At 40.5% G+C, this 27163-nt stretch overlaps 1 protein-coding gene across 4 annotated transcripts in view; it reads right to left on the minus strand.

Moving 5' to 3' along the window:
- taok3a (TAO kinase 3a) overlaps window positions 1-27163 on the minus strand; it is a 72513-nt gene that overhangs the window by 16862 nt on the left and 28488 nt on the right. For all 4 annotated transcript variants that reach the window (XM_044330532.1, XM_044330507.1, XM_044330517.1 and 1 more), the window contains exons 2-13: window positions 25968-26092; window positions 19078-19320; window positions 15450-15521; window positions 13079-13180; window positions 12817-12862; window positions 11567-11663; window positions 10859-10972; window positions 9665-9756; window positions 9325-9418; window positions 6336-6417; window positions 2299-2466; window positions 650-847 (exon numbers count right to left, since the gene is read on the minus strand). In XM_044330532.1, the coding sequence (XP_044186467.1) occupies window positions 650-847; window positions 2299-2466; window positions 6336-6417; window positions 9325-9418; window positions 9665-9756; window positions 10859-10972; window positions 11567-11663; window positions 12817-12862; window positions 13079-13180; window positions 15450-15521; window positions 19078-19209 (1197 nt within the window). In that variant the 5' untranslated portion in view covers window positions 19210-19320; window positions 25968-26092. The remainder of the gene's footprint in view (window positions 1-649; window positions 848-2298; window positions 2467-6335; window positions 6418-9324; window positions 9419-9664; window positions 9757-10858; window positions 10973-11566; window positions 11664-12816; window positions 12863-13078; window positions 13181-15449; window positions 15522-19077; window positions 19321-25967; window positions 26093-27163) is intronic.

Consider the following 27163-nt stretch of genomic DNA (forward strand, 5'->3'; position numbering starts at 1 on the left):
AGATTCTTAGAAAACCAGCATACACGGCGTTATGATTGTGTTTACTGCTTAGAGAGAAGTGCTTGACCAAATCAAATAAGCGGACGATTATCGGGAAGGTTAAAAGTTGTTCTTGTGTGTAATCTGGACTGGTATTTATTTGTTTGCTTGTCTCTGTAACAGCAGGACGTCTCAAAAACATGAATGTACAAAAATGGAATTAGGTGGTTTAAGGCCTTAGGTGAATAAACAACTGATTACAACTTTTGTGGTGATCTGGATTATATACTTTTCCTCTTTTTTTCCTCCCCATAATACAACACTAATCCTATGGTGAAATTAAGTCAGAGCAGTGACGCCCAATCCAGGGGTTTATGTACTTCTGTGGTTGCCACGGGGGATGTGGAAATATTGTAGAGTAGGTCTGCTTATTTAAAAAGAAACAAACTATATACATATATCTACGTATATGTGTGTAAATGTGTTATTATTATTATGTGTTATTAAAATATTTGGACGTGAGGGGTGGTGTTGATGAAGGGGTACTTGAGCTCATCTGATAGGGCTGTGGGGGAACCACTGAGTCTTAAACAGCTTTTTCTAGTATGGTGTGACTTTTTAAATGCGTCGTTCACCTCGACCTCCTCCCACCTTCACCCCTGACCTTTACCTTCTTGGTGTGCGGGGAGGAGTCCAGGGTGCTGCTGTAGTCCTGGGGGTGCATCATGGTCATGTCGGAGCAGCTGTCGTCCAGCACCTCCTGCATGCTGTTCACGCTGCTGCTCTGGCTGCCCGTGCTGACCGAGGTGCTGGGGATGGAGTGGTTGCTGCCCAGGCTGTTCATCTTACAGCTGGCTGCCTCGCTGTCCTGCGATCGAGCGTCCACAAAACACACGAATCAACCCTCAAGAGCCGTGCGATCATACACAGATGTGCATATTCACACGTAGATTATCACGTCCTTCACCCCAGTATACCACCAACCTCTCCAAATTGTATCATTAAACGCAGTCACCTCGACACAGGGAAAATAATGAATGACCTCTAGATTGCATTACGGTCAAGGTCACGCTAAATTGCCTATTAACCTCTAATTGTTCAGATGTGTTATGTGCGTTTGTATCATTCACCTGCTTAATGTTAAAGCACATCTGTCTGTCTAAGAGGCTTCTGATTAAAAGTCCATTTAAGCGTGTGTACGTGATAGATGAAAGGAACCGAACAGCGCAGCTTTTGGATGTACTTTAACCTATAATTCTGTTACGTCTGCAGTAACAGATTGTATTACGATGCTATAATCAGTCTTTCCTCATGCAGTATATCTTCCACTGATACCAGAAAACTAGATTTGGGACTGCAGGTTTTCTCAGTAAAGGCTTCAGCGGTGTCTTGTTGCAGTGAGGTCTGGCGCTCTGAATTGCGTCACATGGTGTAGGATGTCACTGTGGCTGCTGGCTGTCTATGCCTGTTCTTGCTGCCTTAAGCCAGGTCAACTAAGGGACGTTTCATCTCAATGTCAGGCTACCGCGGCCGCAGGAGGAAGGCTCCTGTGTGTTGTGATGTGAAAGTGCTAGAGCAGCTACTAACTCTTTCTTTCAAACCTTATTAGAATTGAAAAACCAGGGGTCGGTTTGAGGGGTGGAGGCACTTCAAACTTAAAGGTTCTGTATCTGCTTCCTTCCTCTTTGAAGTGCCTTCTTGAGGTTTCTAGAACATCACTTAAAACTACCTAGCTGGTCCTCTACCCCCCCTCCCCCTCGTGCTGTGAGTCTCAGCTCATCTCCCGGGTAGCAGATAAGTGTCCTGCATGTTGACTCAGAAGTGAAAAAACTCCCTCACTGCAAATGCAACACAACTGCTAAATTGCAAAAAGTCATTGATACGCCCTAGTATGCAGCCTATGCTTGAGTGCCTTTTAGCTGACTACCTGGTTATTGTTTGTTCCTATTTTTAATCAGCTATTGTCTCAGCTGGTTCTATTATAGTTTCTGCAGCTGTCGCATGTGATTATGCTCTCTTTTGTAATGTGTCAGCGTTGTTCACTTGGCTGCTATATTAAAGTGGCGATACACGAAATCCATAAACAAAACTAAGAAATGACTACAGACTTCTCTTTGAGGTGAAGGTTTGAGAACTGTGACCAGAGATTAAACGGAGCTCAACTAGTTTCATGCTTTTAACTATTTGTTTTCCACCTGCCATCTGACATGATAAACCTCATCATTCTGACCTGTGCATTATTATCTATCCAGGGAACTTCCCCTTATCTTTTTCCTTAACCATTCCCTCCCTCCCTCTCCCTCTCCCTCTTCCTCCCACCTCCTCCTCCTCCTGGCTCTCTCCCATGGGTCCGTTGTGTTTCTCCTGGTAGAGGATCTTCTTCATCTTGCGGTACTGCAGGTTGTCCAGCTCACGCACCGCATCCTTGGTCCTCTGGATGAGGTCGATGAGAATGCGCGGCGATCGTTCCCGACGCACAAAATCATGCTGGACAGAGAAAGAGGGACAGAGGTCAGAGGTTATTTCAGGAACAATTTAAAGAGGGATGGAAGGAGGGTTCAATTAGTTTAGAAATTTAATATCAGATCATGTTAATTACTTTTTTTTCAAAATAGCTGAATAGCTATTTGGAAATGAACTCTAGATGTTCTAGTACGATTGTGTTTATGTTTTTCCAAGTTTTCACCAAAAGAAGATCGTTACATACAAGCTGTTGCGATTGAAATCCAAATTTTACACATAAAATATTAATAATAAATAATATAAATTAGTAGGGAAAGGGATAAGGGAAAGTAAGTCCAAAAAACTGAAAAGTATGGGACTGATGTTTGAAATCTAAATTATATAAAAATGATTCACTTCTCAGTAAATATGCAACTTACATTGTGTTTTTAATAAAATCTTCCAATCACAGGAGCTTACGGTTAGTTCATTGCTGTTCTTAAACATATAATGAATTGTGTTTAAAAGTGTTTTTGCTGTTAACTTCTTTCATTCAGAGTATTATTTCAATGAGCACAGAAGTATCACTAGAGGGCGCCTGTAGGTTGTTCAGCTCATCCTGGGAGTCCCGACACCCCTCATCCTCTAGTACACTGAACACATGGGACCTATGTAGGATTGTCCATAAAATTGATTTTTTATAAATACTGCTAATCCTTTTCATTCCAATAAATAACATCTTAACCGTATCTGCCTTGGTACCGAGCTACCGACAGCTCCGGTGAAATATATATATCAAGAAACACAAACGTTGAGAAATTTCTGATAATGACAGAGAAGATTTAGATCATTTTTAAAAAGGACCTACAAACATAAATCATTGTTACATAAAGGGTGGACAGCATCTATAAATAAACTTCAATCCTGTTTTCTGTTTTGTGTGAAAAAACACACACAAACATTGTTTGGTGAGATTTTAGATCACCATTTAGAGCAATGATCAGTCTTTACTGTAAGAAACAGAACTTCCTGTTTGTCAAGGTGTAATGTGGTGGAGGTAGAGGTGTTATACATTTATGTAATTATTTATTTTGTGTCACATAACTGGCAGGTTAGAGTGGGTGTGTGAGGCTGGTGGGTTTGGGGTGAGAATGGGGATTGATGCATGTTTTTTTATTTACTTCACTGACATTTAGATGAAAATAAAAATAGAACAAAAATACAAGGTCTTCTCTCCCCAGCTCCTCCACACACACACATATTCACACCTCCTCTTCAGTCACTCTCATTCATAAAATATTGTGTGCTTAAATGGCTGAAATGTATGCAACCTCAGAGTACTGAACTAAAATATATATATTTATACTGTGTAAGAAATGAAAAATGTATATTTTTAGGTCTATTTCGGGCTCCCTTTCTCTCTGCACACTTTCCTCTCCATGTGACAGATGCTGGTGTAATGGGTTAGTCAGGACACAGGGGAATGACATCACACTCTGAAAATAGAGATGAGAGCGATTTGTCCCGTTTTCTGACGGACTTACACCACCAGTGTGGGCGGTTGGCCACCCTCGTCCTATCGACCAGCGAGAAGTTATCGTCAGGATTTCTCCTTGTTATAAGGTCAGCGTTAAGAAGAAGTGACAGCGTTTCCAGAGGATCTTCAGTCCCTTCCCTGCGTCTACGGCATCGCTAGGAACAGTACTGATCCACCCTCAGAGACATACTCTGTTAGATATCATCAATCTGTGATGTTTAATGTGTTCAGTGAAATATTATTGACTTTTAAGTGTACCCGTTTTTTTTTTTTTAGTCCATCTCGTCTACATCTACTGCAATTACAGTAGTGGTAGTGATGTCCTACGTTTCCCAGAATAACTTGACAATCCCCAGAGAACGAGCCTATGTATAATTATTGAAGTCATTTCTCAAGGAAAAGTGGCAAACATCCACTGGTTCCAGCTTCTCGAATGTTGCTGCTTTTCTGTCTTATATCCATGTAAATTGTACATTTTTGGATGAAGGACTGTTGGTCAGACAAAACCAGCAATTTGAAGAGGACTTCTGGGACTTCTGGGAAGCTGTGATGGACTTTTTTCCTCAGTATTTTCTGACATTTTGTAGACTAAACTAATTGATTAATAATAAAAGACACATAATGATAATAATCTCTAGCTGCAGCCCTTGTTAATTGCTTGTCAATATGTTTTGTGGTGCTTGGATTGCATTAAAGATGTTGCCGTGGGAGACATTGATATATCTCTGACTTCTCTACTAGCTCTATATAATGTTGAAAACAAAACATTATAGTCATATATGCATAGTTTAGGTAACTGACTATTTACACTTAAACTACCATTGCAGTTGCACTGGGAATATCTGCAGTTCACTAGTCATTTTATGGGATTAGGAAAATTCACCCGTGCCAAAGAACACCCAGTGCTATTTTTAACTTTTTCGAGCGAGTTTTTTTTTTTCTTCTTCTTTTAAAATGGTGAATATTTATGGGAGGAGGTCACTGGGTGGTTATTATTTCATTATTAATATCATGACTATAATTATGAATGAGGTACACAGGGAGAGTGTGTGCCCTCAGATTAGTGACCTGATTCCCCTTTTAAAGAGCTTGCAGGGGTGTGTGTGTGTGCGTGTGTGTGCACTGAAAGGAAGAGGGGTTTTGTGTGTCTGTCTGAGAAGAGAAAGTGCGGTATTAATCATAAGCTAACACCCCCCACCCCCCCCCACCACCCCCCCAACCCTTCACTATAAAGCAGCCCCTTCGACACTGATCCAAAATCTGTTTGGTACTTATCCCTCTTTAATGGTTTTTTCGGCCAGGATTTGGGTCAGGGGTGATGGGAAGAGAGAATTCCAGTCTAAACGTCGATCCTATCCTAGATGACAATCCACAGCCTCTTATTTAACTGCTATCTAACCCCACACCTTCCCTTCGATTCAAGGTGAGGCAGGTGTGAAAGCTCGAGCTCCCGCACCGTTGAGCGTGATCACCAAGAACATAAAACTCTTAGCGACCAATAGGATTACCTGTTGGTCACACAAACAAAAAGATCAACTCCTCAATTACTGGGAAACACAACGACCGTACATGAATTAACAACAGTTTAGTTAAGGCTGACTTGGCTTTTTAAATTTTTGTTTTATGGGATCATCTTGCAGGTTAATAGAAAGATGACTGCGGAGGGTGACGGGAAGTGAAGGAGGGAGGGTGACATGTGACGACACAATGTTGAGTTTAGAGAGCTGAGAAGGTGAGATGGTTCATAATTGACTTTGGGAATAACAGTCCCACTTGTTTCTTTCCAAAGCTTTGGAAAAGCCAAGTAAGTGGATAATATTTTTCTTTTTGGTCAAAAATGATCTAAATGTTGTTAAAAAAAAATCTTTTTCTAACCTTTCAAGAATAACATTATGAGGAAATTCCTGAATGCTTCCAATTTTGCACATTTTCTGGCATGCAAAAAAACCTAAATGTAGAGACACTGAATAACTGCATATATAATGAGCAGCATCAGCATTTAAAAACCCTTATCAGTTGGACTCTAATCAAATCACCCCACACACACACACACACACACACACACACACACACACACACACACACACACACACACTACATAGGCTTTATGGAGCCCTTAAGAACCATGGGTACGAGGCGCAGCACAGGAAGCACAGTTACAACAAAGGGGAAAAAAAAAAAAAAAAAAAAAAGAGAAAGAATAAGCATTTCTCAGCGGGGAGCCTGATTCCTGTGCTTCAAGAAGACACTGCGAATATGCTTGCATATTAGGGAGCCGTGGGTGGGTGGGAGTGACTCATCCACATGGCTTAGGGACTGCCTGAGACAGGAAGTGAGGTCACAGCTGGAGGGATTTTTACAGACGAAGACCACTCACTCTTAGCAGCTCCCCTGACGAGGGTCTGTCCTGAGGAATTTTCAGTAGGCAGTAGTCAACAAAGCTCCGGAAAGGGTCAGACCTGGATGAAGAGGACAGTGGGATAGAGATCAATAATTCCTCTTTTTCAGTCATAAATCACAAACAGCAGTCACGATCTAATAATAAGCTGCCCTCAGCCGCAACTACTGTACTTACTGTAGATGAATGATTAACGTGATGAGTAATCTCTTTATCTGTTTTGCTGTGTTTATCATATCAATAAATTAAACCACAGCAATCCTATGTAATCTAGCCCTGTACACAGATTATGTAAATATGTGGAGCAATAAAAATATAGGCCACTGGAGCTGTGGAACACTGTGCTACTGACTGATCTAAAAATATGCACATGATAACACAGTACATATAACGCTGTGTGTTTGGGTTGCTGCTATGGGTTGTCAAAATAAAGTAGCCTATGATGGTGGTAAGGGTTTTTATAGTCAATAAACAAATTCAGGGTTAATCTCGGGTCAGTGAGTGCAACAACCTAGCGCCTATCCACCACCTAGCTCCACCTAACCTGAATATCTACATTTACCGTCCTCTGTGATTTAGCCTGGGTCCACGAGTGCGCTTTTATGCTATGCCAGTATATACAGTATATATTGTGTGGCCTTGTGAATGTGTACTAAAGTAACACTATGGAGCTGATGTCTCTACTAGTCTCATCTGGCGGGATGCTGCTAACGCCTCGGGGCCTCTGGAGCTCCTCCAAAAATACCACAGCCCTGCACCGCCCCGTGCAATCGCTCGCCTCGACACGATGCTGGAAAACCGACGGTGATGTTACGACAGGCGTTCTCTCCATGAGCAGTCACAGGCGGAGGATTCTACCTTCAAAAGATCGCCCCTGCCTCAGGTTTCTGATGACTTGCTCTTTGTCGGAGCCTGTGATACATGCTGTCTTTTACGGTGTAAAAATGAACACTTATTTAATTGAGAACTTGGGCGGAAAGACACAGTAAGGTCACCGATGCCTTCGGGCTGTTCCGAGGCAGGTAGAGAGTAACATTCAGCTGCTCGCCTCGTCGTTCTTGCAACATATTAAAAAGGAACACAGAGCTGCACGATGCTGCACGCTCGAGACCTCACACATGTTACTTCAAATTCGATCTTATAGTAGAGACAGCGTGAAAGAGGTACACAAAGGTAAATTACAGGGAGAATATCAAACATAATGTTAATATTTGATGAGAGCTGTTCCCCCATGACAATTGAACCTTACACGCAGCGTGTGGTGGAATGTGTGCTGCTTCACTAATTTTTTGCATCCACTTCATTTCTTCCACAAGGGTTTTTTAAAAAAAAAATTTTTTTTTTTTTTTTTTAAATCAAATTACATTTAGATCATCTACCTTTCTATAAATTTACACTGCTAAATATTTCTCTTCTTTCCTGCTGGGCCCAAGTTTACCTGATTGGTAGCTAGTACATGTGCATATGATTTAATTATGAAATAACAAGCATGTAATGTAATGTTTGTATTTATATACAGACACCACAACTTTTAACAACCAGCTTTAGTTAGATTCAGATTTTGGGGGGTGGTGGGTTTGGGGTGGGAGCAGGTTTTAGGTTTTTTATTTGTCCGGGTTTTGAGATATTGGTTTCTGAGAACATGAGGGGTTTTGTGAGTGTGAACCTAACACTGACTAAAGCCACAGGAACTGTAGCTTTTGCTTTCTCTGTACTATTTATCGACAATGTCAGCGCGGAAATGTGGAGAAAAGTGTAGCGTACATTACATTTGTAGCTATATTGAGGGGGGCTTTGTGGCTTTCTCTTTTTTTTGTTTGGGCAGCGTGAGAGTATGTAAGAGCACCTGAAAGCGGGCGTCTCACTGCAAAGGCGTGAGATTTTGCAACCCTGGTGTATGTTGAATAATTATGTACTAGCTGATATAATGAATATGTGAACATGGACTATTCAGTATGTAAACCTCATAAAGCCGAGTAACAACTAACACTTTTATGTATAAATGTTAACAGTTGCGCTATAGTTACATAACATAACCATTTTATTTATATAAAGGGCATATAAACAGACGTACAGGCATTCTGTGTCAGAAGTTGATCATTTCACCTGCAGCTTTTAGATTTATTTTGTATACAAAGCATGAAAATGTTAAATTATCTTACATAAAGAAGGTGCTTTGTGGGGTTGTGATGGTGCTGCACAGAAAAAGCAAACAGATGTTTAAAACCTGCTGGCCTAAATTAAATTGCTTTACGTTTTTTTTTTTTTTTTTTGATGTCTAGAAGGACAGTCTCTGGAGAATTTATTAGCATCTACAATCATAAGTTGGGCTGAGAGCAGCATAAAGTAGTGCACAAGGCGAACTGTTCCCCCTTATTATGTTCAGAACACAGTCTGTGTACAAAAACACATCCTAGTTAGTATGGCAAACATGCAGAAACAAAGTTTTAACTACTAGGGCAGAGCAATAAGCCTGAATCAACATTAGAATTATTACAATGCTTTGTTTTGAATTTGATATACACCAAAATACATCTAATTACCCAGTAGGAATTGTACAGCTATTTACACAGTATTTCTTTGGATTACATAAGAAACCTACAGTGTGACCTTGCACAAGGCCTGTCACAGGGATCACTGGTCGTGCAGATTAACACATGGATGTCTTAATCGGACTGAGCCCTGATTTGATTGATTTGGTTGGTTGACAGTCGACTGGAAGTATTGTATCAATAGTTTTACGGGATTTTATTTTGTTTGATGAGGGACATTTTTTTCTTCAAATAAATAGCATTTTTGACATCTTGGTTATTTTGACCAATCATATTTTGATCAGTATGCTTTTTTAAATGGAGGGGTGTTATGAGCAACTCTGATATCTTTAAAAAATGTTTTAAAGTATCAGCTCTTTCTTCCCCGGTTGGGGGTTAAAAATTAATAATATCTGGTAGGTGTGTTTTCAACTTACCACTCATTGGACTGCAGCGTGGGAGAGTCGTTCTGGGCGATATGATATAAGGCACTCATGGCATTCATGTTGAACAAGGGCGGTTTACGCTCCGCTAAAACAAAGAAGAAGGGGACAGACAGAGATAGATGAAGAGGAGGGCAAAGGGGTGATGTTTTAGTGCTAAAGTTTTTACAATCACCAAAAATCTGCTTCTTCTTGAATAAGGCAGATTCACAGGATCTAATTAGATGTGTTTTTTGTCCTGTTTCTTGTATCATTTTTAAATCAACTTAGGACTGATGACTGCAATGGCCAAAAAAAATGCTTTCTTTTAACCAGCAGGTAGATTTGTCCTCACCCAGTTCGATACAGGTGATCCCCAGGGACCAGATGTCCACTTTCCCCTCGTACTGACCCTCGTCCATAGCTAGGATCACTTCTGGGGCCATCCTGAGGACAGAGAGAGAGAGAGAGACGCACATGCAAATGCACATACACACAGAGTTTATTAAGTATGGGGAAAAAAAATCCATGAAAATGTTATAATCTGCTAAGCCTCTCAGAGCTTTTAAAGTCTCTGGTATGCTGTGATAGCAGCTCAGTTTTTGAATGTGTGTGTGTTTCTGTAAAATGTGGAGTGTGACAACTGTGTTTGTGTGAATTGAACATGATGAATGAGACAAAGTTGTGTGTTGTGTGGCTTTTGGCATTATGAAAGTTCATCACTGGCCCAGCTGTTTATGTGATCATTTTCCTTCACCATCAAAGCCGCATGAAGGCTGTGAGTGATTGTATTGGTGGGTAAGTTAGAGCTGATGATTTCTATATATAACAGATAATAGCTTCTGTAACAATATCTAATAATCTGACTGTCAAACCATTCAGACACAGATGTGATATGTTACATTGGTGGCTTCATCAAGCTGTTAAAGTGCTTTATTCAGGCAAAGGTGTTCATTATATAAATGTAACTTTTGGCTTTATTCAGATATGACAGGACTATTAAAAGACCACAATGCTGAAGCTGTGTCACCACTGGTATATTGAGAAGTAAATATATGAACGAAGAAAAGTGTCAGTTCTCTCAAAGCCTGCATCATTGATGAGAGCAAGGGACGCTCTCCTCTCATAGTGAATGTGAATACCCCAATTCATTTTTATCAATTTATTAGTGTTACCTTTGTACTATTGTGACTTTCACATAAAAGTGACTCTCAGGCACTTATTCAGACATGAGACCAACATGTAAAACTGCCATCACATTTCTGTAACAACGTGCGTATCTGAAAAGGGCTCCGGCGTTAGACATGTCTGTGTGTCAACAAAGATTCCTATCATGTAATAGATTGGCTCCAGGTGTCAAAATTCAAAAATTGCTGACGTTATGATGCTAGCAAAGTCAAGAACTCATGCACTGGAAAAACTAACAAAAAAATTTCTTTACCAAAAAAAAAAAGTAAAAGCTGAAGAAATCCACCCAAAAAACCAAACAAACAAACAAAAAAAAATCCATATGTCTGTGTCTATGTCTTATGTTGTGGTGTGAACTGACCAGTAAGGTGTTCCCACAAAGGAGTTGGCAGGTGAGGCAATGGAGGCGGAGCCAAAGTCGGCCAGTTTGACCTGGCCTAGCTCAGTCAGCAGGATGTTACCAGCTTTCACATCTCTGGATGGGGAGGAGGAGATGAAGAGCACATGAAGAGAATATAGAGGTGTAGCAGCTGAGAAAAACACATCAGTTCCAAGGCACCGTTATGTATTAAACCAAATGTGATATAATATCATGGAGTAAAAATACTATACGAATGTTATTATTGTTAATGTATACTGATATTCAAATCTTTAGGGAGTTGTAAATGTCATATATGACACATGTTTGCAAATGGAGACTGGAGTATCATTTTCTCTCAGCTGTTTTTGACTGGTGTCTCTTGTGTATTTATACAAATCACATGATTGTTTTAATGGATTTTATGACATTTCTTAATTTCCGCGATGCCGTATGTTATGAAACTGAACAGGCAAAAGGATTTATCTTGAGCCATTGTTGGATACCAGTCAACTTTGTTGCCAGTACTTCTTGTTACTAAGAAGAATGAAAAAACATGTCGAGACAACACATTTTACAGTCTCATTAGTAAATGCTGCAATAAAGGGAGAACACGAGTGTCTCTCAATTCATAATTTATGATGTTTCTTGCAAAAGTTACTGTATGTTCCTTTTGGGAAATGCTTGAAGCGAGGAGACAAACTGACTCACCTGTGAATCATATTATGGGAATGTAGATAAGCCAGTCCTAACAAGGCACCGTGGGTAATGGCAGCAATTTCCACCTCTTGAAGTGGTTTCTTATGAACTTGGGGAGACAAAAGGTACAATGGAAATAAGAAGGAATCCTCTAAAGACTTCAATTATATAATTATAAACTATAACAGTTCCACACAAAGGTCTACATTATACAACAAAACTACTGCAAAGACTTGGTATCTGCCATATGGATAACATGCAGTGATATGGGCTGAGAGAAGATGTACCGAGGCAAAAGGTCACAACAGGACTATAACTGAGAAATTTCATAAAGTCCCTAAAACCGGCCAGGGCCAACTGTCATGAATGTGTATCTACGTCAGTGATGAGCACACACATAGGTGCTTAAAATAACACATTGGGTTCAGGTCAGGAACGTTATTGAGGATGGAACAGTTCATAAGGTTTAAGCTTGAAAAACCAAAAAAAAATCTCTATAAAATGTAGTTAACGTACAAACCGAATATGAATGATATGAATATGAGATACGGTCTTCCACCTGTAAATATATTCGACATTTACAGTGTATTATTGTGCATCAGGATGCTTCTTTTTGACACTGCTCCAGTGACTCATACCAAGCATGCACTTTTGTTTTGAGGTTTATTTTAACACATACTCCTTCAGTAAGATTCACATGTGAAAAATGATTTTAAAAAAACCACAGGAAACAAACACAGAACATGAGGTTTTATAGATTTCAGAGGCTGAATGCCGCCATCTGATATCAGACAGTTCCTCATAGCGAAACCTCATAAGACAGGTCAAACAATAATCTGGTATGATGTTCATATTCAGCTACTGAGAAGGTAGGTTTTGTAAAGAATGAGTCTACTGCAGTTTGCCAAACCTGCAGGCACAAGCTAGTTGTGGATTGATGGGGATTTTTTTTTCCTGAATGCTTGCTCACTTGAAATAAAACAGTGAGAACCAAAAAACAAAAAGTGCAGAAAAGTGAAAAGGTTTTTTGAGGATTGAAAGTTTCTTAGAACTATCAAAAAAAACTGCATGTAAGTCTGAATTCAATGTTTACGCACTAAAAGATATATTATTAAAAAAAGGCCATGTATTTACTTATAACTACTCTCTTTAATACAAAGATAAATATAAAGATGATCACCCTGATACATCTATACCACCTGTTTTATAATTGTGAATGTGTAAATATGGTTGCACATTAAAACACTAAAAAATACACTTACCCTCTAGTAAATCTGATGCGGAGCCCAGGCAGTACTCCATCACCAGCTGAAACAGGATACAGTTAAAGTTTCAGGTCAAGTTTGTGAAAACTGAAGTTTGTCTCTAGTGTAAAACACACTCAGGAAGAGACGAAATGAAATGCAGACAAAGAGGAAAAGGATCAGACAGAGAGGATGAAAAGGGGGAAAAGATAAACTTCCAATGTTGCAAGACATGAAGGGGAAGTAGGACAAAAAAAGACGTGGAGAAGGATCCACTCACCCAGGCAGTGTTGTCTTTCAAGTAGCAGCCTTTGTACTCAATTGTGTTTGGGTGTCGCAGCTGTCCCAAAAATTTGACCTCCTTAATGATGTCCTGCCATTTCTGCCAAAAACAAATTCAGACCGTGGTTACAGACTCCATGTACGATCACAGTAACATCATTCTTCCTGTTGACACTGACCGTTCGGACATCCCAATCAAACTCATTCACAATGTAAGTAATGAGTGACAAAATCAACAGTTCTTGTTTGAAGATAATATGAAGCTTCATCTGTCTGAGTTAGTCAAATAAAGTGGATATCTGCCACATTTACAGTCTTTTTAATAAAAAGCGTAGACAGTGTTTTTCTGTTCAGCTGCAGTGGAAGTATACTAACAAAAAGAGAGAATTTGGCACTAAAAGGACTAACTTTGAAAGATATTGATTTGATTTGTGTGATTTGGACGGCTGAAGCCTCATATTAGCTTCAACTAAACATTTAAATCCTTTTTAGCACAGACGGAGGACTTTGTATGTCTTCCCCCATCATTGACACTGGTGCAGTGGCCGTTCAAAACGTGCCTGTCCAGAACGGGCCGATTGCTTGGCCTCCGACCACTACTTCAACGCTTAGAAAAATGAATACAGTTGATGTGAGGTGTGAATGAGTATATACACCAACAACATGAAAGAAACTAACATTCTATTATACACAGACATTATAAATAATAAGTACATTAATAGTAAATAAATGTTCTTTTCTCATTCCAAGTAGCCTAAAATAAGGGCTGCATTTAACAATAAAATAATGTGAATCCTAAAATAAAGTGGATTGATCATATTGGGTTCTTATATCATTCTTGTGCCTTCAGTTTGGATTTGAGTGGGTATGTGTGCTCTAAAGATTTGTGCTTTGTCTGTAGTAGCGCTTCACAATCGTCATGTTTTCCGAGCATATGAGACAAACTGGTTTTGAACCGCCTGTGGAAAGTATTTCCTTTGTTTTACTTGTATAGCTACAGTCAAGAATATACCTTAATGCTTCCTGTGTAGTCACTCGCTGCTGATCTCCTAAACGTGCTACTAATGTTATGCTTTCTGTCTAGCCACGGGGTAAGAGTATCCATTCTTGATTAAAAGCTCTGTTTTCACTGTGTACTTTTCTCTTTTTAGAGCTGCGGTCAGCCGGCAGAGCCTTGAAGCTCCTGAAGCTCCGCCCTGCCCTTGCACAGAGTGGAGAGGCTTGCTGATCGCTGGTTTATTCAAAGTTTATTAATATTAAACGCTTCTTGTGTCCAAATTGCTCCAAATTCGACACTACACTCCTTCGGGTTGCCAGCTATACATCCACCAAGAGTGAAGTCGATTGGATGAACGGTTCAAGAGATACGCGAAGGACATACATACAGACAAACAGACAGAGATTCCTTCCTTTAGTAGATAGACTGAAAGTGCATTATAAAGGGATGTCTTAATGGCCAGCATGAACAGGAGGAATGACTAAAGCAAGAAAAACATATGTCACTGTTTATTTGGGCACTACTAACTATTGTTTTAGGACAGATTTGAAAAATTGTGAACCTTTCCTTTAAGTTGGTTTTGCTGTGACTTCAATTGCAATTATGTATCTGACCTCACTGTAGTAACCACTCTCACAGGTGCTAAAGCTTTTATACACATTTTTACCATTGTATGTAGACAGACAGGAACATTTTTTATAGAACTGCACCAACATAAATAATTAACAGGGTAATAAAATATGAAAAACTGCAAGCTAACTCACTGCTTACCAGAGGAGTTGATACAGCAACCAAACGCCCTGGCTAGTTAGGAAAAGTCTGACAATGTCATGCACAACCCTCATATAAAACCATCACTAACAAGTTTATAAATAGAAGAAAGTTCACTAAACCACAGGGATGTGGGCTTGAGGTCAATTGTAGTGTAAGCTGTAATCACATAGGACGCCTCCTAAAATATGCTTGTGCCTTCAGCCTCAACTTTTTCAGTGGTTTGCTTGAGGGAGGCACATGTTTCTTTCAAACTTTGCATCTGGCGCTGAGTGATTATTTTTCATTATTTTTGACATTATTTTGTTCCTTCACTACAAATGAGACATCTTGCAAGCTAGTGGCAAACTTTTCAGCAGTGAGAATGATGTAATTCAGCTTTTGTATTTTGAGCTCTCACTGTTCTAGATATGTGTCAAAGCATGAGAAATAAATGTTATCTGACCAAGGCCTGACCAAACACCCACATGACCCTGAGCTTTTTTTGTGATATGGTTTTGGAGACACAACCACCAAAATGTGCTGGTGCATTTTCAGTGGCACCATGGTTTTGAAGACAAAGTTTAGTGTGTGAGTGTGTGTGTGTGTGTGTCTTTCTTACTTCGGTAGTCTGCTTGCCATTATAGGACATCTTTTTGATGGCCACCACCTCGTTGGAGTAGGAGTTACGAGCCTGAGAAAGAGAGATGGGAAAACTTGAGGATAGAAGGCTTCCACAAACACACATAATCCTTTCACAAGACATAACTGGAGTTCAAGTTCTTCTGTCTGGTCTCCTGGCCATGACGCTCTATAAAATATTTTATTATCAAGAAATTAAAAACTGACACACATTGGTATAAAATAAAATAAAATTCTTGTTTGACATTCATTGGTATACATGAAACTACTGTAGAAAGATGCCGATTCCTGTTAAAACAGGGTAATTAAGCATGGTTTTAAATTAAAAATGTTCAAAATAGCACACGCAGTATTGTACTATATTACAACAAGGAACAGATTCTCCATATTGAAAAGAAACATTTCTTTGTATCCCCAACGTGGCATTTATAGGCTCTATATAAACATGTAATAAATGCACAAGATAATGTAGCCTAGTTGTATGCAGATATTACTGTAGGACATTTTAAAGTGTTTGTTAATGTACTGTATTTGTCAGCAATTATAACTTCTCCTATTAAGACATATTTTATATTATTACAACTGTGTTTTACTATACTGTCATTCATTATCTGTTAATAGCCCACAGGAGGAGATAAAATGTCATTAAATGTTTATATGCTGCTTGTAAATGCTAAGTAGATGGGTTAAAGTAAAGTGTTACCAACTCAAGTGATGCCTTAAGGGTGATCTAGAGGCGAGTCATATAAATCCAGTGCATGCAAAACATCCTAATGCATGCAATACAACAATCTACAACGGAGTGATGCAGCCGTAACAGATTCTCTCATTTGAATTTAAACAAATTTCCGCCTGATCAAAGCACTAAGCAATGTGATTAGGAAAAGCCTGCAGGTGAAGCGTTGTGTGGTTAGTCTGCATCTACTGTAAGTGTTTGACTGGTCTGTGCGTATCCACATGTCCATGTTAAAGCTTTGGTGTTAACCTCAGAGGCATTTGGCCTTAGGGACAGCTACGCCGCGGCTCAGCGTAAGCCCTTATCTCAGCTTCATCCCACTTACAAATGAATGAGAATTTCATGTCGAGATTCAAATGGAATTACAGTAACAGCAGGCAACAGAGTATTCCCATTTTACTTTTTTCCAGACTCATTTGATCCCTATGATTGCCTGTCAGTTCATGCATAATAGCCGTTCCCTCTGGTGTAGTCTACGGATAGATTGAGGAAAGGGAGGGGGGAAAAAAAATCATGTAACACTGAAATATTGAAATACATTCAGGCTAATTGTCATTGCAGAAGAAAGGAGGTGTATCAATAATTACAAGAGGCTAATTCATTCAACATACACTGTATTGTGTGTGTGTTCAAAGCCTTGAGTGATGGGCCTACATACTCAGCAGGGGGGAATTCCCCTCGTTCTCTTCTATAATGGAGTTCCTTAGTCTTTACATGCATAATCTATGAATGCACATACAATTGCATATATTTCTTTGACTATGCATGCTATACAGTAACAACCTACAGAATATGCGCACATTTACAGCAGTAGGCAGTGTATTTCACACTTCTCTCATGTATTTAGCCTACAGCTATCTTATACAGTACTTATACAACAGACCTTTACTTCTTAAATGTTAGACAATACAACCAAATCAAAGTATTGCAAAACAAGCGCTCATTGCCTGAGGTGACAAAGTGGATCAGTGATAAGTATTGTCTCTGTGCAACAAAGTTTGACATGTTCTTCGTATGCTTCCATGAATTTCTTTGGGGTGCTCGAAGCTTCTTCCCTCAGTGGGGTTGTATGCAAGGGCGTAATTTCCACTGGAGATAGTGAGGCATGCACGCTTCACAAAATCTCACACCCGCACTTTCACACTGAGCGCGCTGACTGTCCGGCAGCTAAAATCCAGATGAGAAAAGCTCTGATAGCTAAACATGTTGATATGCTTATGTGAGTCCCCGTCAATTATTACAGTGTGTTCAGAGCAATTAATCTAATGAGCGGCAGTCAGTGATTTGTAGACCTTTTGCCCTGGGTATCGCCTCTCAGGCTACATGCAGACTGCCCTATCTTCTGGGTGGAGGTACGCAGCAGGAAATGAAGACTGCAGACATTACTAAAGGCTGAAAAAAGTCCTTCACCTCCTCTGAATGTTTTTCAGGTTAAAAAAAATATTTACTTGATGTTAATACTCTCCTAAAGGACGCTAGAATTGAACATCAATAGAGGACAGTTCATTAACAATACTGCAAGATTTACATTTCTATATTTTTCTTTATGTTACATGCTAGCAGATAAGTGATTTAAGTATTTGAAAAAATGTATATCTTTATCTGGAAAAAAAAGCCATGGAATACATTTACTAAAGCTGCTCTGGCTAGCAGCTAGAGCTAGCAGTGTACCAGTTGTAATGCGGACAGCATAAGTGTGTCAGTGAACACAGCGCTGGCATCAGGGCAGGATTTAGGCTCACACTGGAGCCTGTTAGCCAGACAGACATGGGCACCAGGGTTACTAGTGATGTGCTGGGGCTGTATGTGTGTGTGTGTGTGTGTGAATGTGTGTGCGCGTTTGTGTGTGTGTAAATGACATGGGATAGAAGGGGATAGAAAAGCCCGGCCAGCCAAGTAAATCCTGCCCCACTATCGACAGTTTCTCTGTTTTTCTATACCAAGAGAACAGCTGTCTTAGGAGGGACGAGTGGAGGCTTATCACCCCCAGCCCTGCATCTGGAGAGAGGAGAGGAAGATGTGGCATGTTTTCACCCCTCTACCCCCTCTCTCCCCCCTCCCTCCACGCAGCTTTAGAATCAAAGGCTTGATGAGTAATTAGTGATGATGAGATTAATAAGAAAGGCTACAGAGAAAGTGCTGAGAGGGGATCTGCCTCCACTTAATTGCATTCAAAGAGCCGTATTGTGGCAGGCTACACTCACAACATGTGTACAAATCACTGAATCGATAAATGAATATGTAGGGTAAGTAGTTAATAAATAAATCAAAGCTATATTCATGTGTTCATAATGATAATGTAGTAAAGGGCTAAGACTGCCTTGTTAAATGTCAGTATGAATTCTCAAGTGCTCCTCGCCCAGCCCTACATTCACATGCTTGCTTTCATGCCAATAAATTCCACCACTGACTCCATCACCATCACATCTTTGTCATTTTACTCCCACAAGCCAATAACTTTCAAAACTTCTAAGTGCCTTCAAAGTCCCGTCGTATTAAACCGATAACCTTTAAAACTTCCGAGACTCGTTGGAAGGATGGTAAGCAGACAGCTGAAGAGAACATGATTTAGTGAGACTCAATTCAAAAAGATCTGTTTAATACCAAACCATATGCCTGAGAAAAAAATATCTTTTTTTTTCCAAGATTGTTGTTTGAAACGAGTTCAGATAATGTGGCCATGAGTGGCTTGCTGGCAATTTTTTTTCCATTTCCACATACAATCCAACCAAGCATCTCTTTAAAATTAGTTCTAAGGTTTGAATAACAGGGAGACAAGATGTAGAGTTTGTATGAATAATAAGAAATTCTTTCAAGAACATTCATGGCCTTGTGAAAGGCGAAGCACACAAAATTCTGAATTAGCACTCACAAAGTAGACGGCCCCAAAGCTGCCATGTCCGATCTCGTGCAGGTCACAGAAGACGTCCTCGGGGTCATCTTTAAAGAAGAGGTCGGCCAGCTCGGGGTCCTTCGGCACTCCTTTCCTTGTGGACGACGGCATTATGGGCTGGACATGGGCTAGGCGCCGGGGACCAAGCTCACATACACACTACTGCTGCTGCTGCTGCCGCCACCAGATGTCCACGATGGGCCCGGCATTGGCCAGCTAGACCTGGGAAAAAAAAAAATAACAGGGAAAAAGCAGACAGACAATGAGTTGATTACATTCTTATAGCTATGGAGTGAACTGGACAAATTGTTTCTTCAGGTATGGTTGCTGCTCTCTTTGCCAGGTCGCTCTTGAAAAAGAGATTTTAATCTCAATGAGACTTTCACCTGGTTAAATAAAATATAAGAAAAGAATCTATTACTAGAAATGGAAACTAAACAGATCCTCTTCAATTTATTCCAAACCTCAAATGTTTAACACGTCATTTCCTGTGTATGAGAGGATAAAAACTTTCATGAAAGGGATGTAAGAGTGAATTAGCATTATTATAATCAGAGTGAAACTAATCCTGTGGAGTCAAACTAAACACATGCGTGCTAAAGCATTAAATTACACTGACACTCACTCCGTCGGTCATTGATACCGAGAGAACATCCAGACATTGTTTGATCTAGTGTTTCTTCACAGTCCCTTCCAGGAATAGCCACATTTGTGTGTGGGCGCATTTGCACGTGTGTATGTCTCATGAACAGTTGATAAGTGGTAAAACAGGGGGGGAAAAAAAAAAAAAAAAGACATTCATACGATGACGACTAGCCGTCTAGTCCTGCTGCTCATCCGAGTCACAGTCGCATTTGCTCACGAACACACGCACGCGCGCACACACACACACACACACACACACACACATACATACAGCACACTTGACAGCTGAAGCTGAGTCACTGATGCATCATTTCACCACATGCACACGGTGTAACAGTTGCCTCCGTGCATGCAGCCACGCACACACACACTAACGCGGAATATTTTGTATCGCAAGGCTGCAGCCAGGCCGTCAAGCGTGTACGCATCCTGGACACCCTGCTCCAGTTAGCTTCGCTGCACATTCAACACGCACACGCACACACTCTCACATGCAGACAGTCTCTCTCTCTCTCTCTCTCTCTCTCTCCCTCTCTCTCTCCTGTCTACCATGAAATCTCTGTGAACATCAGCCACATGCAGCAAACAAATCTGGCTCCAAAGGCCAGCCCCACACAGAGCAAGCTGACATACAGGCAGAGGCAGCGAGACACACAGGCACCCAGGACAAGACACTAAGCATCAGCATCATCCTAATCCCATGCTCTTAAAGGGATCTAAGCCATCACACCCACTCCAAAAATATCATCTTAAAGGCAAAGTCTTGTGCCCTCTGTTTCCGTGGCACCAGATGCATAAAAGATGGCAGCCTCAAAACTTACGTAAGTATGTAATCTAAGGCTGCAAAGATTCATTGAGGCTGCGATGATTCATCGTGACTGTAGAACTCAGGATTTATTTCTTTTCATATCCCTATAGCAGGTGAGAGCAGCGTGTTAGCCAAGAAAACATGAACGAGGACACACACATGCTGTCTCATGCGACCTCCTGTGCGGAAAGGTCTCCTGAAGCACTGGGACAAGTCTGCTACATCAACAAAAGCTGCTATAACATCTCACCATCGGGAATAGCAGCCAGTTGTACTGTAGCTTGACTAAAGTTAATTTCATGGCATTAAGCTTTGATTTCTCTCTAAGAACGCCCCTCAACGTACTTGGAAACGACTGCCGTTCGTCACGTAAAAAACAACAGGCATGGTTTCGGTTTACCTGCTTCCGTAATGTGACAGATCACATTCGCAAGGCGTACATGCTTTTTGCCTTAAGGAATCTGTTGGTTTGTTGAGGCATTTCTGAAAAGCGTGAAACCCTCAGCTGAGACCTCGACGCCTGTAATAGAGGTGTGACAAATGATGAATGAACTGTAGAGTACAGTATAGCAGTGTAACTGTATACATACAACCTACAGGCTGTAGATCAGATTCTTTTATATACTATTCATGCTTGCTGGCAGCTCAATGAAAACTACTTTGGTTACACTACTATGAACCCTCCGTGCTTGTTAGACTGATCAATAGACTTTTCTACTACTGAGTTAGCCACCAGCACTCCAGTGCTTTATCAGTGTGTATGTTAATTTAACTAAAACATAGTACAAACACAATTCTCTACTTGTTCAATAAATTCGGCAGAACAAGAAAAAGTGTGTGTTTATGCTGACACCTGTGTGTATTTGTGTGGGGTTTTCGCCTGTGTTTCTTTCTTTCTATGCGTGAGTGCGTGTTTTTCTATCTGTTTACCTCCAATATTAACTTGTGTGTGTCCATATGTGGTAGTGAGTGTGTGTGTGTGTGTCTCCTAGTTGCATTAGCTCTGCCTGTCTCATCTCTCATCTGATGGAGCTCTCCAGATAGCTACTGAAATAAAGCCTGACAACCTCCATCTCAACCCTCTCCCTTTCAAAAAAAAACACACACACATACACAGAGTATGACTATGCTGCTCTCACTAGAAGAGAAAGAGACAAAAAGGAAAAGGTTACAACATAATAAGAGAAAAAATAAAATTGGGTAAACTGGGAGTGAGAAAATAGATAGAAGACGATGACGGAAGGAGTCTGCAGATGAGTAAATGACAGATAAAAATGGGGCAAATGAACACACAAGTCATGTGATCACTCCGGAGACGCTGCACACCTCCCTCTCACCCTCTTTTCCCCACTCTCTTCCTCCTCCTCGTCCTCCTCCTCCTTTCCTCTAAGATGTGTGAAGTGATGCAATGTAGCAACAACAGGTTGTAACACGGGGGGCTCGGTAAAGCTGTTACTAGTCCGGCAAAGCCCAGTGTGCGGACTGTTCGCTCTGCGTATGTGCATGTGTGTGCACGTGTGTGCATGTGTGTGTGTTTGCCGTGGATCTATGAATGGTATTGTGCTGAGAGAGAGAGAGAGAGAGAGAGAGAGAGAGAGAGAGAGAGCTGATTAGGCAAATGGCTTAGACAGATTAAATGCTTGGTGTGTGAGAGAGTGTGTGTGAATTTTTTATCGCATGTGCACTACTACACATCACTGCATGCCACGGTGCTTATGTGTAGGTGCGGGAGTAACACAAGCCTTGCATGCATGCACTGGCGTTTATGTGGATAATTGAGACAGCCTTTGTGTGTGTGTGTGTGTTTCTGTGGGAGTGGGTAATGGTGTTAATATAACTGTTATATACAATAAAATATATGTCGTTTTTTGCTAATCTGATCTGGAAAACACTGCAGGGTTAAACATTTTTTGAAGGAATATAGAAACAAACAGTGACTCAATAAGTAGTATATCTAATAACTATTAAAGAACTGAATCTGAGACTTCTGGGACATCCGTGTATTTGGAAGCATACATACATTTGTGGGCCAAAGTTTGACAAGCATACACAAGAAACACACAAGCAGAAACACACAAACAAACATATACACCCTTCCTTCCACCCGCAGGCCCCCTGTTGGTGCTGCTATGACTAATTGATGTATCAACATGTTGTTGCAGAACCAAGTCCATCGGGCTGGTGGATATGGCTCTACACTACAGTATGTGCTGCAACAGACATATTTAAATGGGGCATCACATTGTCTACTCTTGGAAAATCATACACGTGAATATGAAGAATATATCATAAACAGGAAAACTGGTCCAGAATTATGAGATAGATCCCAAATATTAATGTTGTTTGATGTGTATTTAGGGGGATTTTTCTTTTAAAAAGAAAAGCTTTGACAGGGAAGAAAACGTGATTTTCTTATCATTTGTTTTGCATTTTTGTCTCCACCTCCTTGCCTGTATGACTAAACTCTTAGTAGAGTGCAAATAAAGTGCTCCCCGTGCATGTGTGTGTGCGTGCGTGTGTGTGTTTGTGTCTCAGCATGACACACGTGAAAGTACAGTATGTGCTTGTGTACGTGCGTTCATATATTTGTATATATACACGTTTACAGAGTGTGCATGAAAATATATATGCTCCATAATGCCTGTGAGAGCTCACGGATGTCCATATGTGTGTGTCAGTTTATGTTTGTGTGTATGTATGTGTGTGTGTGTGTGTGTGTGTGTGTGTAGCAAGGGGCTTTAGCGGCTTACTGGCCCCCCTCCTGCCTTTAGGCAGGAACAGGAATTAGGCAGACTGTGGGAATTCTTACTGGGATTCAAATCACCAGCTCTAATCACAAACGGAAAAAAAAAAAAAAAAAGACTGGTAAATCCGCCAAATTGTGCGTTGACACATAGTATGAGGACACTGTGTGTGTATGTGTGTAAGAGAGAAAGAATAAGAATTACGTAATGATCCAGTTCCTTTAACTCCTATCATAACATTACAGAGAGCAAGCTTTGGAAGCAGTGTGTGTGTTTCTGTGTGTAGGTGCACATAAGTGAGCAAGGAAGTCTGATCATATGCACACTCATAGACAAAAAAAAAAAGAAAATCACTGCATTTCAGTAATCCAGTCTAATAAAAACTTAAAAGAGTAAGAGCAGATAGGGCCTCACATCTCACAAGAGTGCGAGGACCCCGGAGAGTTCTGCATGCGTGTGTGTGACGTGTACATGCGTGTGTGTGTATATACCTCCTGCATGCATTAAATGGGTCAACCTGTTCATGAATAATATAGGAGCTTATTCAAATGCACAATGCCACGTTGTATAGTGATGACTAGCCAATTTAAAAAACAGGGCCAAATTTAATAAGGCTGTTTCTTATCAATGTAAAATCTGAGAGTTGCTATTCCTCCTGTGAAGTGCATGCTCTGAGTCAATACACACACACAGCGCGAGTATCCATGAATTAATAAAAACACAGACACACCTTTAGCTGAATCTAAATGTCAATTGTCCACACTTGCAGACTGAGCTCTAATAGCAGGGTGCAAAATTGACTTTTTTGTCCACCTAGCTAGTGAACTCAACAGATTAGCAGTGTTTTTTTTGGCTGGTGAGTGAAGCAAATCTTGCATATTTTACCAGCATTTGGCTGCTGTCTGGTGCTAATTTTGTGCCCCGCCTAATAGACTTATATCATATGCATTATGATGTGTCTGAAGCACTAACCGTCGTCATGTCAGGTTTGCAATGACATCAGACTTTTACCATTACAACCAACAAGACCCTGATCCTGTAATCCATCTCTAAACAGAACAATATCCACAATGGAGTTTTCCATTTTAAGACCATAATAACTGAGAAAAGGGTGCATAATATTTGATATACACAGTAAAACTTCTCATTACTTTGAATAGCTGAGCATCTCAACTGCTAATAATATTCTCACATGAAACCATAAACTAAGGATCCTAAGGCCCTTTACACTTGATTAGCTGCAAAATCCCTTTCCGCCAGCATGAGTCATTGTTTTCCTATGAAAAAGAGAAAAGACGCAGAATCTTGCACCACTGCTACCTTGTGGGCTTTGTGCACTGCATAGACTTCACACATTGCCGCTGTGGTCAAAGTTCAATCGGTTTAAAACTTGGCCTTGTTTGACAGTGACCTTTTTAATGCACAACCAATGACATGACACCAACCATGATGGACGCAAATTGTCAAGAGTCAGGGAAGACTTCCATGCACCTTCCACCTATACGTAAACCTACATCTTGCTATGCACTATGTGGCTTTTATTCTATATTATATAGCCCAACACCCTGAATGTCACCAGTACTCTCCCTTTAAGTCCACCAGTAAGTAAGAAGAAGTCCAGATATTTGGATCCAGCCATAGTCTTACCCCGAGGGTCATTCTGCAACCCAAATTGTTCCCTTCTACCACACCCAATCCCCCAAAACCTTTTTTTCCCCCCACTGAGGGTGTGACTCAGCACTAAGATTTGCCCTCGGCACAGAATATGCACTAATACACACACACTTGTGATTTTCCACTGAATGCAATGATTGGCGTTGGCTCTCTGAGTGATGATGACAAGTAGACAGAGGGATTTACATTATTGCCAAATTCACAATAGACTCCAAACCACAGTCAAACCTCAGATTCCCCTTTCGATCACTATAACTGAAGGATGCCTGAAACCTCAAGAACAACAGTTTTCAGAACAAACATTCAAAGGCTACCATTGACCTCTGCATTCAACATCTGAATTTACTTTTTTAGTCATTTAACACACAGTCACAAGTCTACACCTTTACTCTAACTCGGCTACAAGAAACTAATAATGATGTGAAGCTGCAAAGTCTCTTTTTTTTTTTTTTGCGTGCTGCCAATTTCTCAAGCAAATTCTCAAATAATTATGTCGCAGCAATTTCCACACACACACACACACACACCGGAATTCACATGCGAACACATGCACAGACAACTTGAGAAAGCCTTCCAGACTCCAGCCTTAATTCTGTGTGACAAGAGCGTTGGTTTGCTGTTATGTACATCAGAGAGCTGGCAGGGCGGCTAGCATTCAGTTTACACTCTGCTGATGCCTCCGCTGGCTGCAATATGAAGGGGATTTTGACACAGATGCACGCACATGGATACGACTTTACTGTACAAAGAGTGTTACAGAATGACCTGCTGCGTGACCTCAAATCAGACAAATCAGAGTTGGTCTGCTGGATGCTTGCAACAATCTCCTTACTGGATACATTCACCTACCCAGCTTTGTTACATTTATTTGACTTTTTTTTAAACATTTGATTAAAAAAACTCAATAAACAGATGTGGTAACGCATCATAATTTGCTGATACAGAACAATAACAGACAATGTCAAAGAGTCAAGTCATCACCGATGTGTATAACCTACTTGTAGGAAATGTGTAAAGGGGATATTAGGATAGCCTCTGTCTCTCTTTCTCCACTTCTTCTCCTCAGTTAATGTCCAGAGCTGATTTCTTGAAGTCTTTCCTCATGACTGGGATAAGAGTGTTCCTGAGGAGAGAGAGACAAAAGAAGGGTTAGACGGTTGGATAGGATACTATTAAATGACACCCTCTATATATACAAATATTGGTCTTTCACTAGTGTCTTTTTAAAGACATTGTTGTTGATCTGATGCACTGTGTGGTTGAGTGCAACTTCTGCAAAAACGTAAATGCCAAAAACAAAGTTTGGCTTCTTTTTTTTTTTTTTTTCATTAGAATCTGGGCCAAACAGTCTTAGGACATATCACCGAGATGTCAGCGAACACAACACCATTACTGACAAGACTAGCAGCCTTCACAAGCGTCTGCAGTGCAATTTCTTCAACTTTTTATATTGTGTGCCAGTGACTCACATTTTATAAGGAATTCGTAGGATTGTTTTTACTGCACAAAAGGGATGTTGTTTTGCAGCTCATAAAATACAAGAGGAGTATGAGGTCGATGTTCTTCCTGTACAAAAACGGAGCAAAAAGCTTTCAAATTTCCTCACGACAGCAGATGGTGGAATGACACAACAGCTAACGAAAATCACTTTAATCATTGTCAGTTATTATCCTCTCAACAAGTCCAGGATCCACAGAAATGATCCTTTCTCTCATCAGCTCCGGGAAAGACGAGAAAATAACCTCCACGACGGAGAGTTGACAGGAAATTAATTATGAGAAAGTATTGCTTCTATGAGGCCATAAGGTATCTCGGTAACACTGTAATAATATTATATACGTGGTGTTGATGTTTTAAAACGCTGCAAGTATCACTTCATTTATAGTCAGCGAGCTACCACATCCTCTTTCTCCCTCTCTCTAAATACACGAGTTCAAGGACACTACACAAACACGAGCTTTCACATCCACACCCACAAGCGAGCACAAATACAATATTTTGCTTTCTCCCACACACACACACGCACGCACACATAAGCACACACAGAGTATAACCACACATACACATAAAATCTGAGCAAGTTGTTCTGACAGCAGAACGCTGTCAGCTACTGGACTGTGTTTCATTTTGACAAGCAGGTGGTGCAGCATCCGCAGCTTTACCACTGAACACGGCCTGACCCTCAACTTTATAC

The sequence above is a fragment of the Thunnus albacares genome, chromosome 2, assembly GCF_914725855.1.
Source record: "Thunnus albacares chromosome 2, fThuAlb1.1, whole genome shotgun sequence".
NCBI classification, from domain to species: Eukaryota; Metazoa; Chordata; class Actinopteri; order Scombriformes; family Scombridae; genus Thunnus; species Thunnus albacares.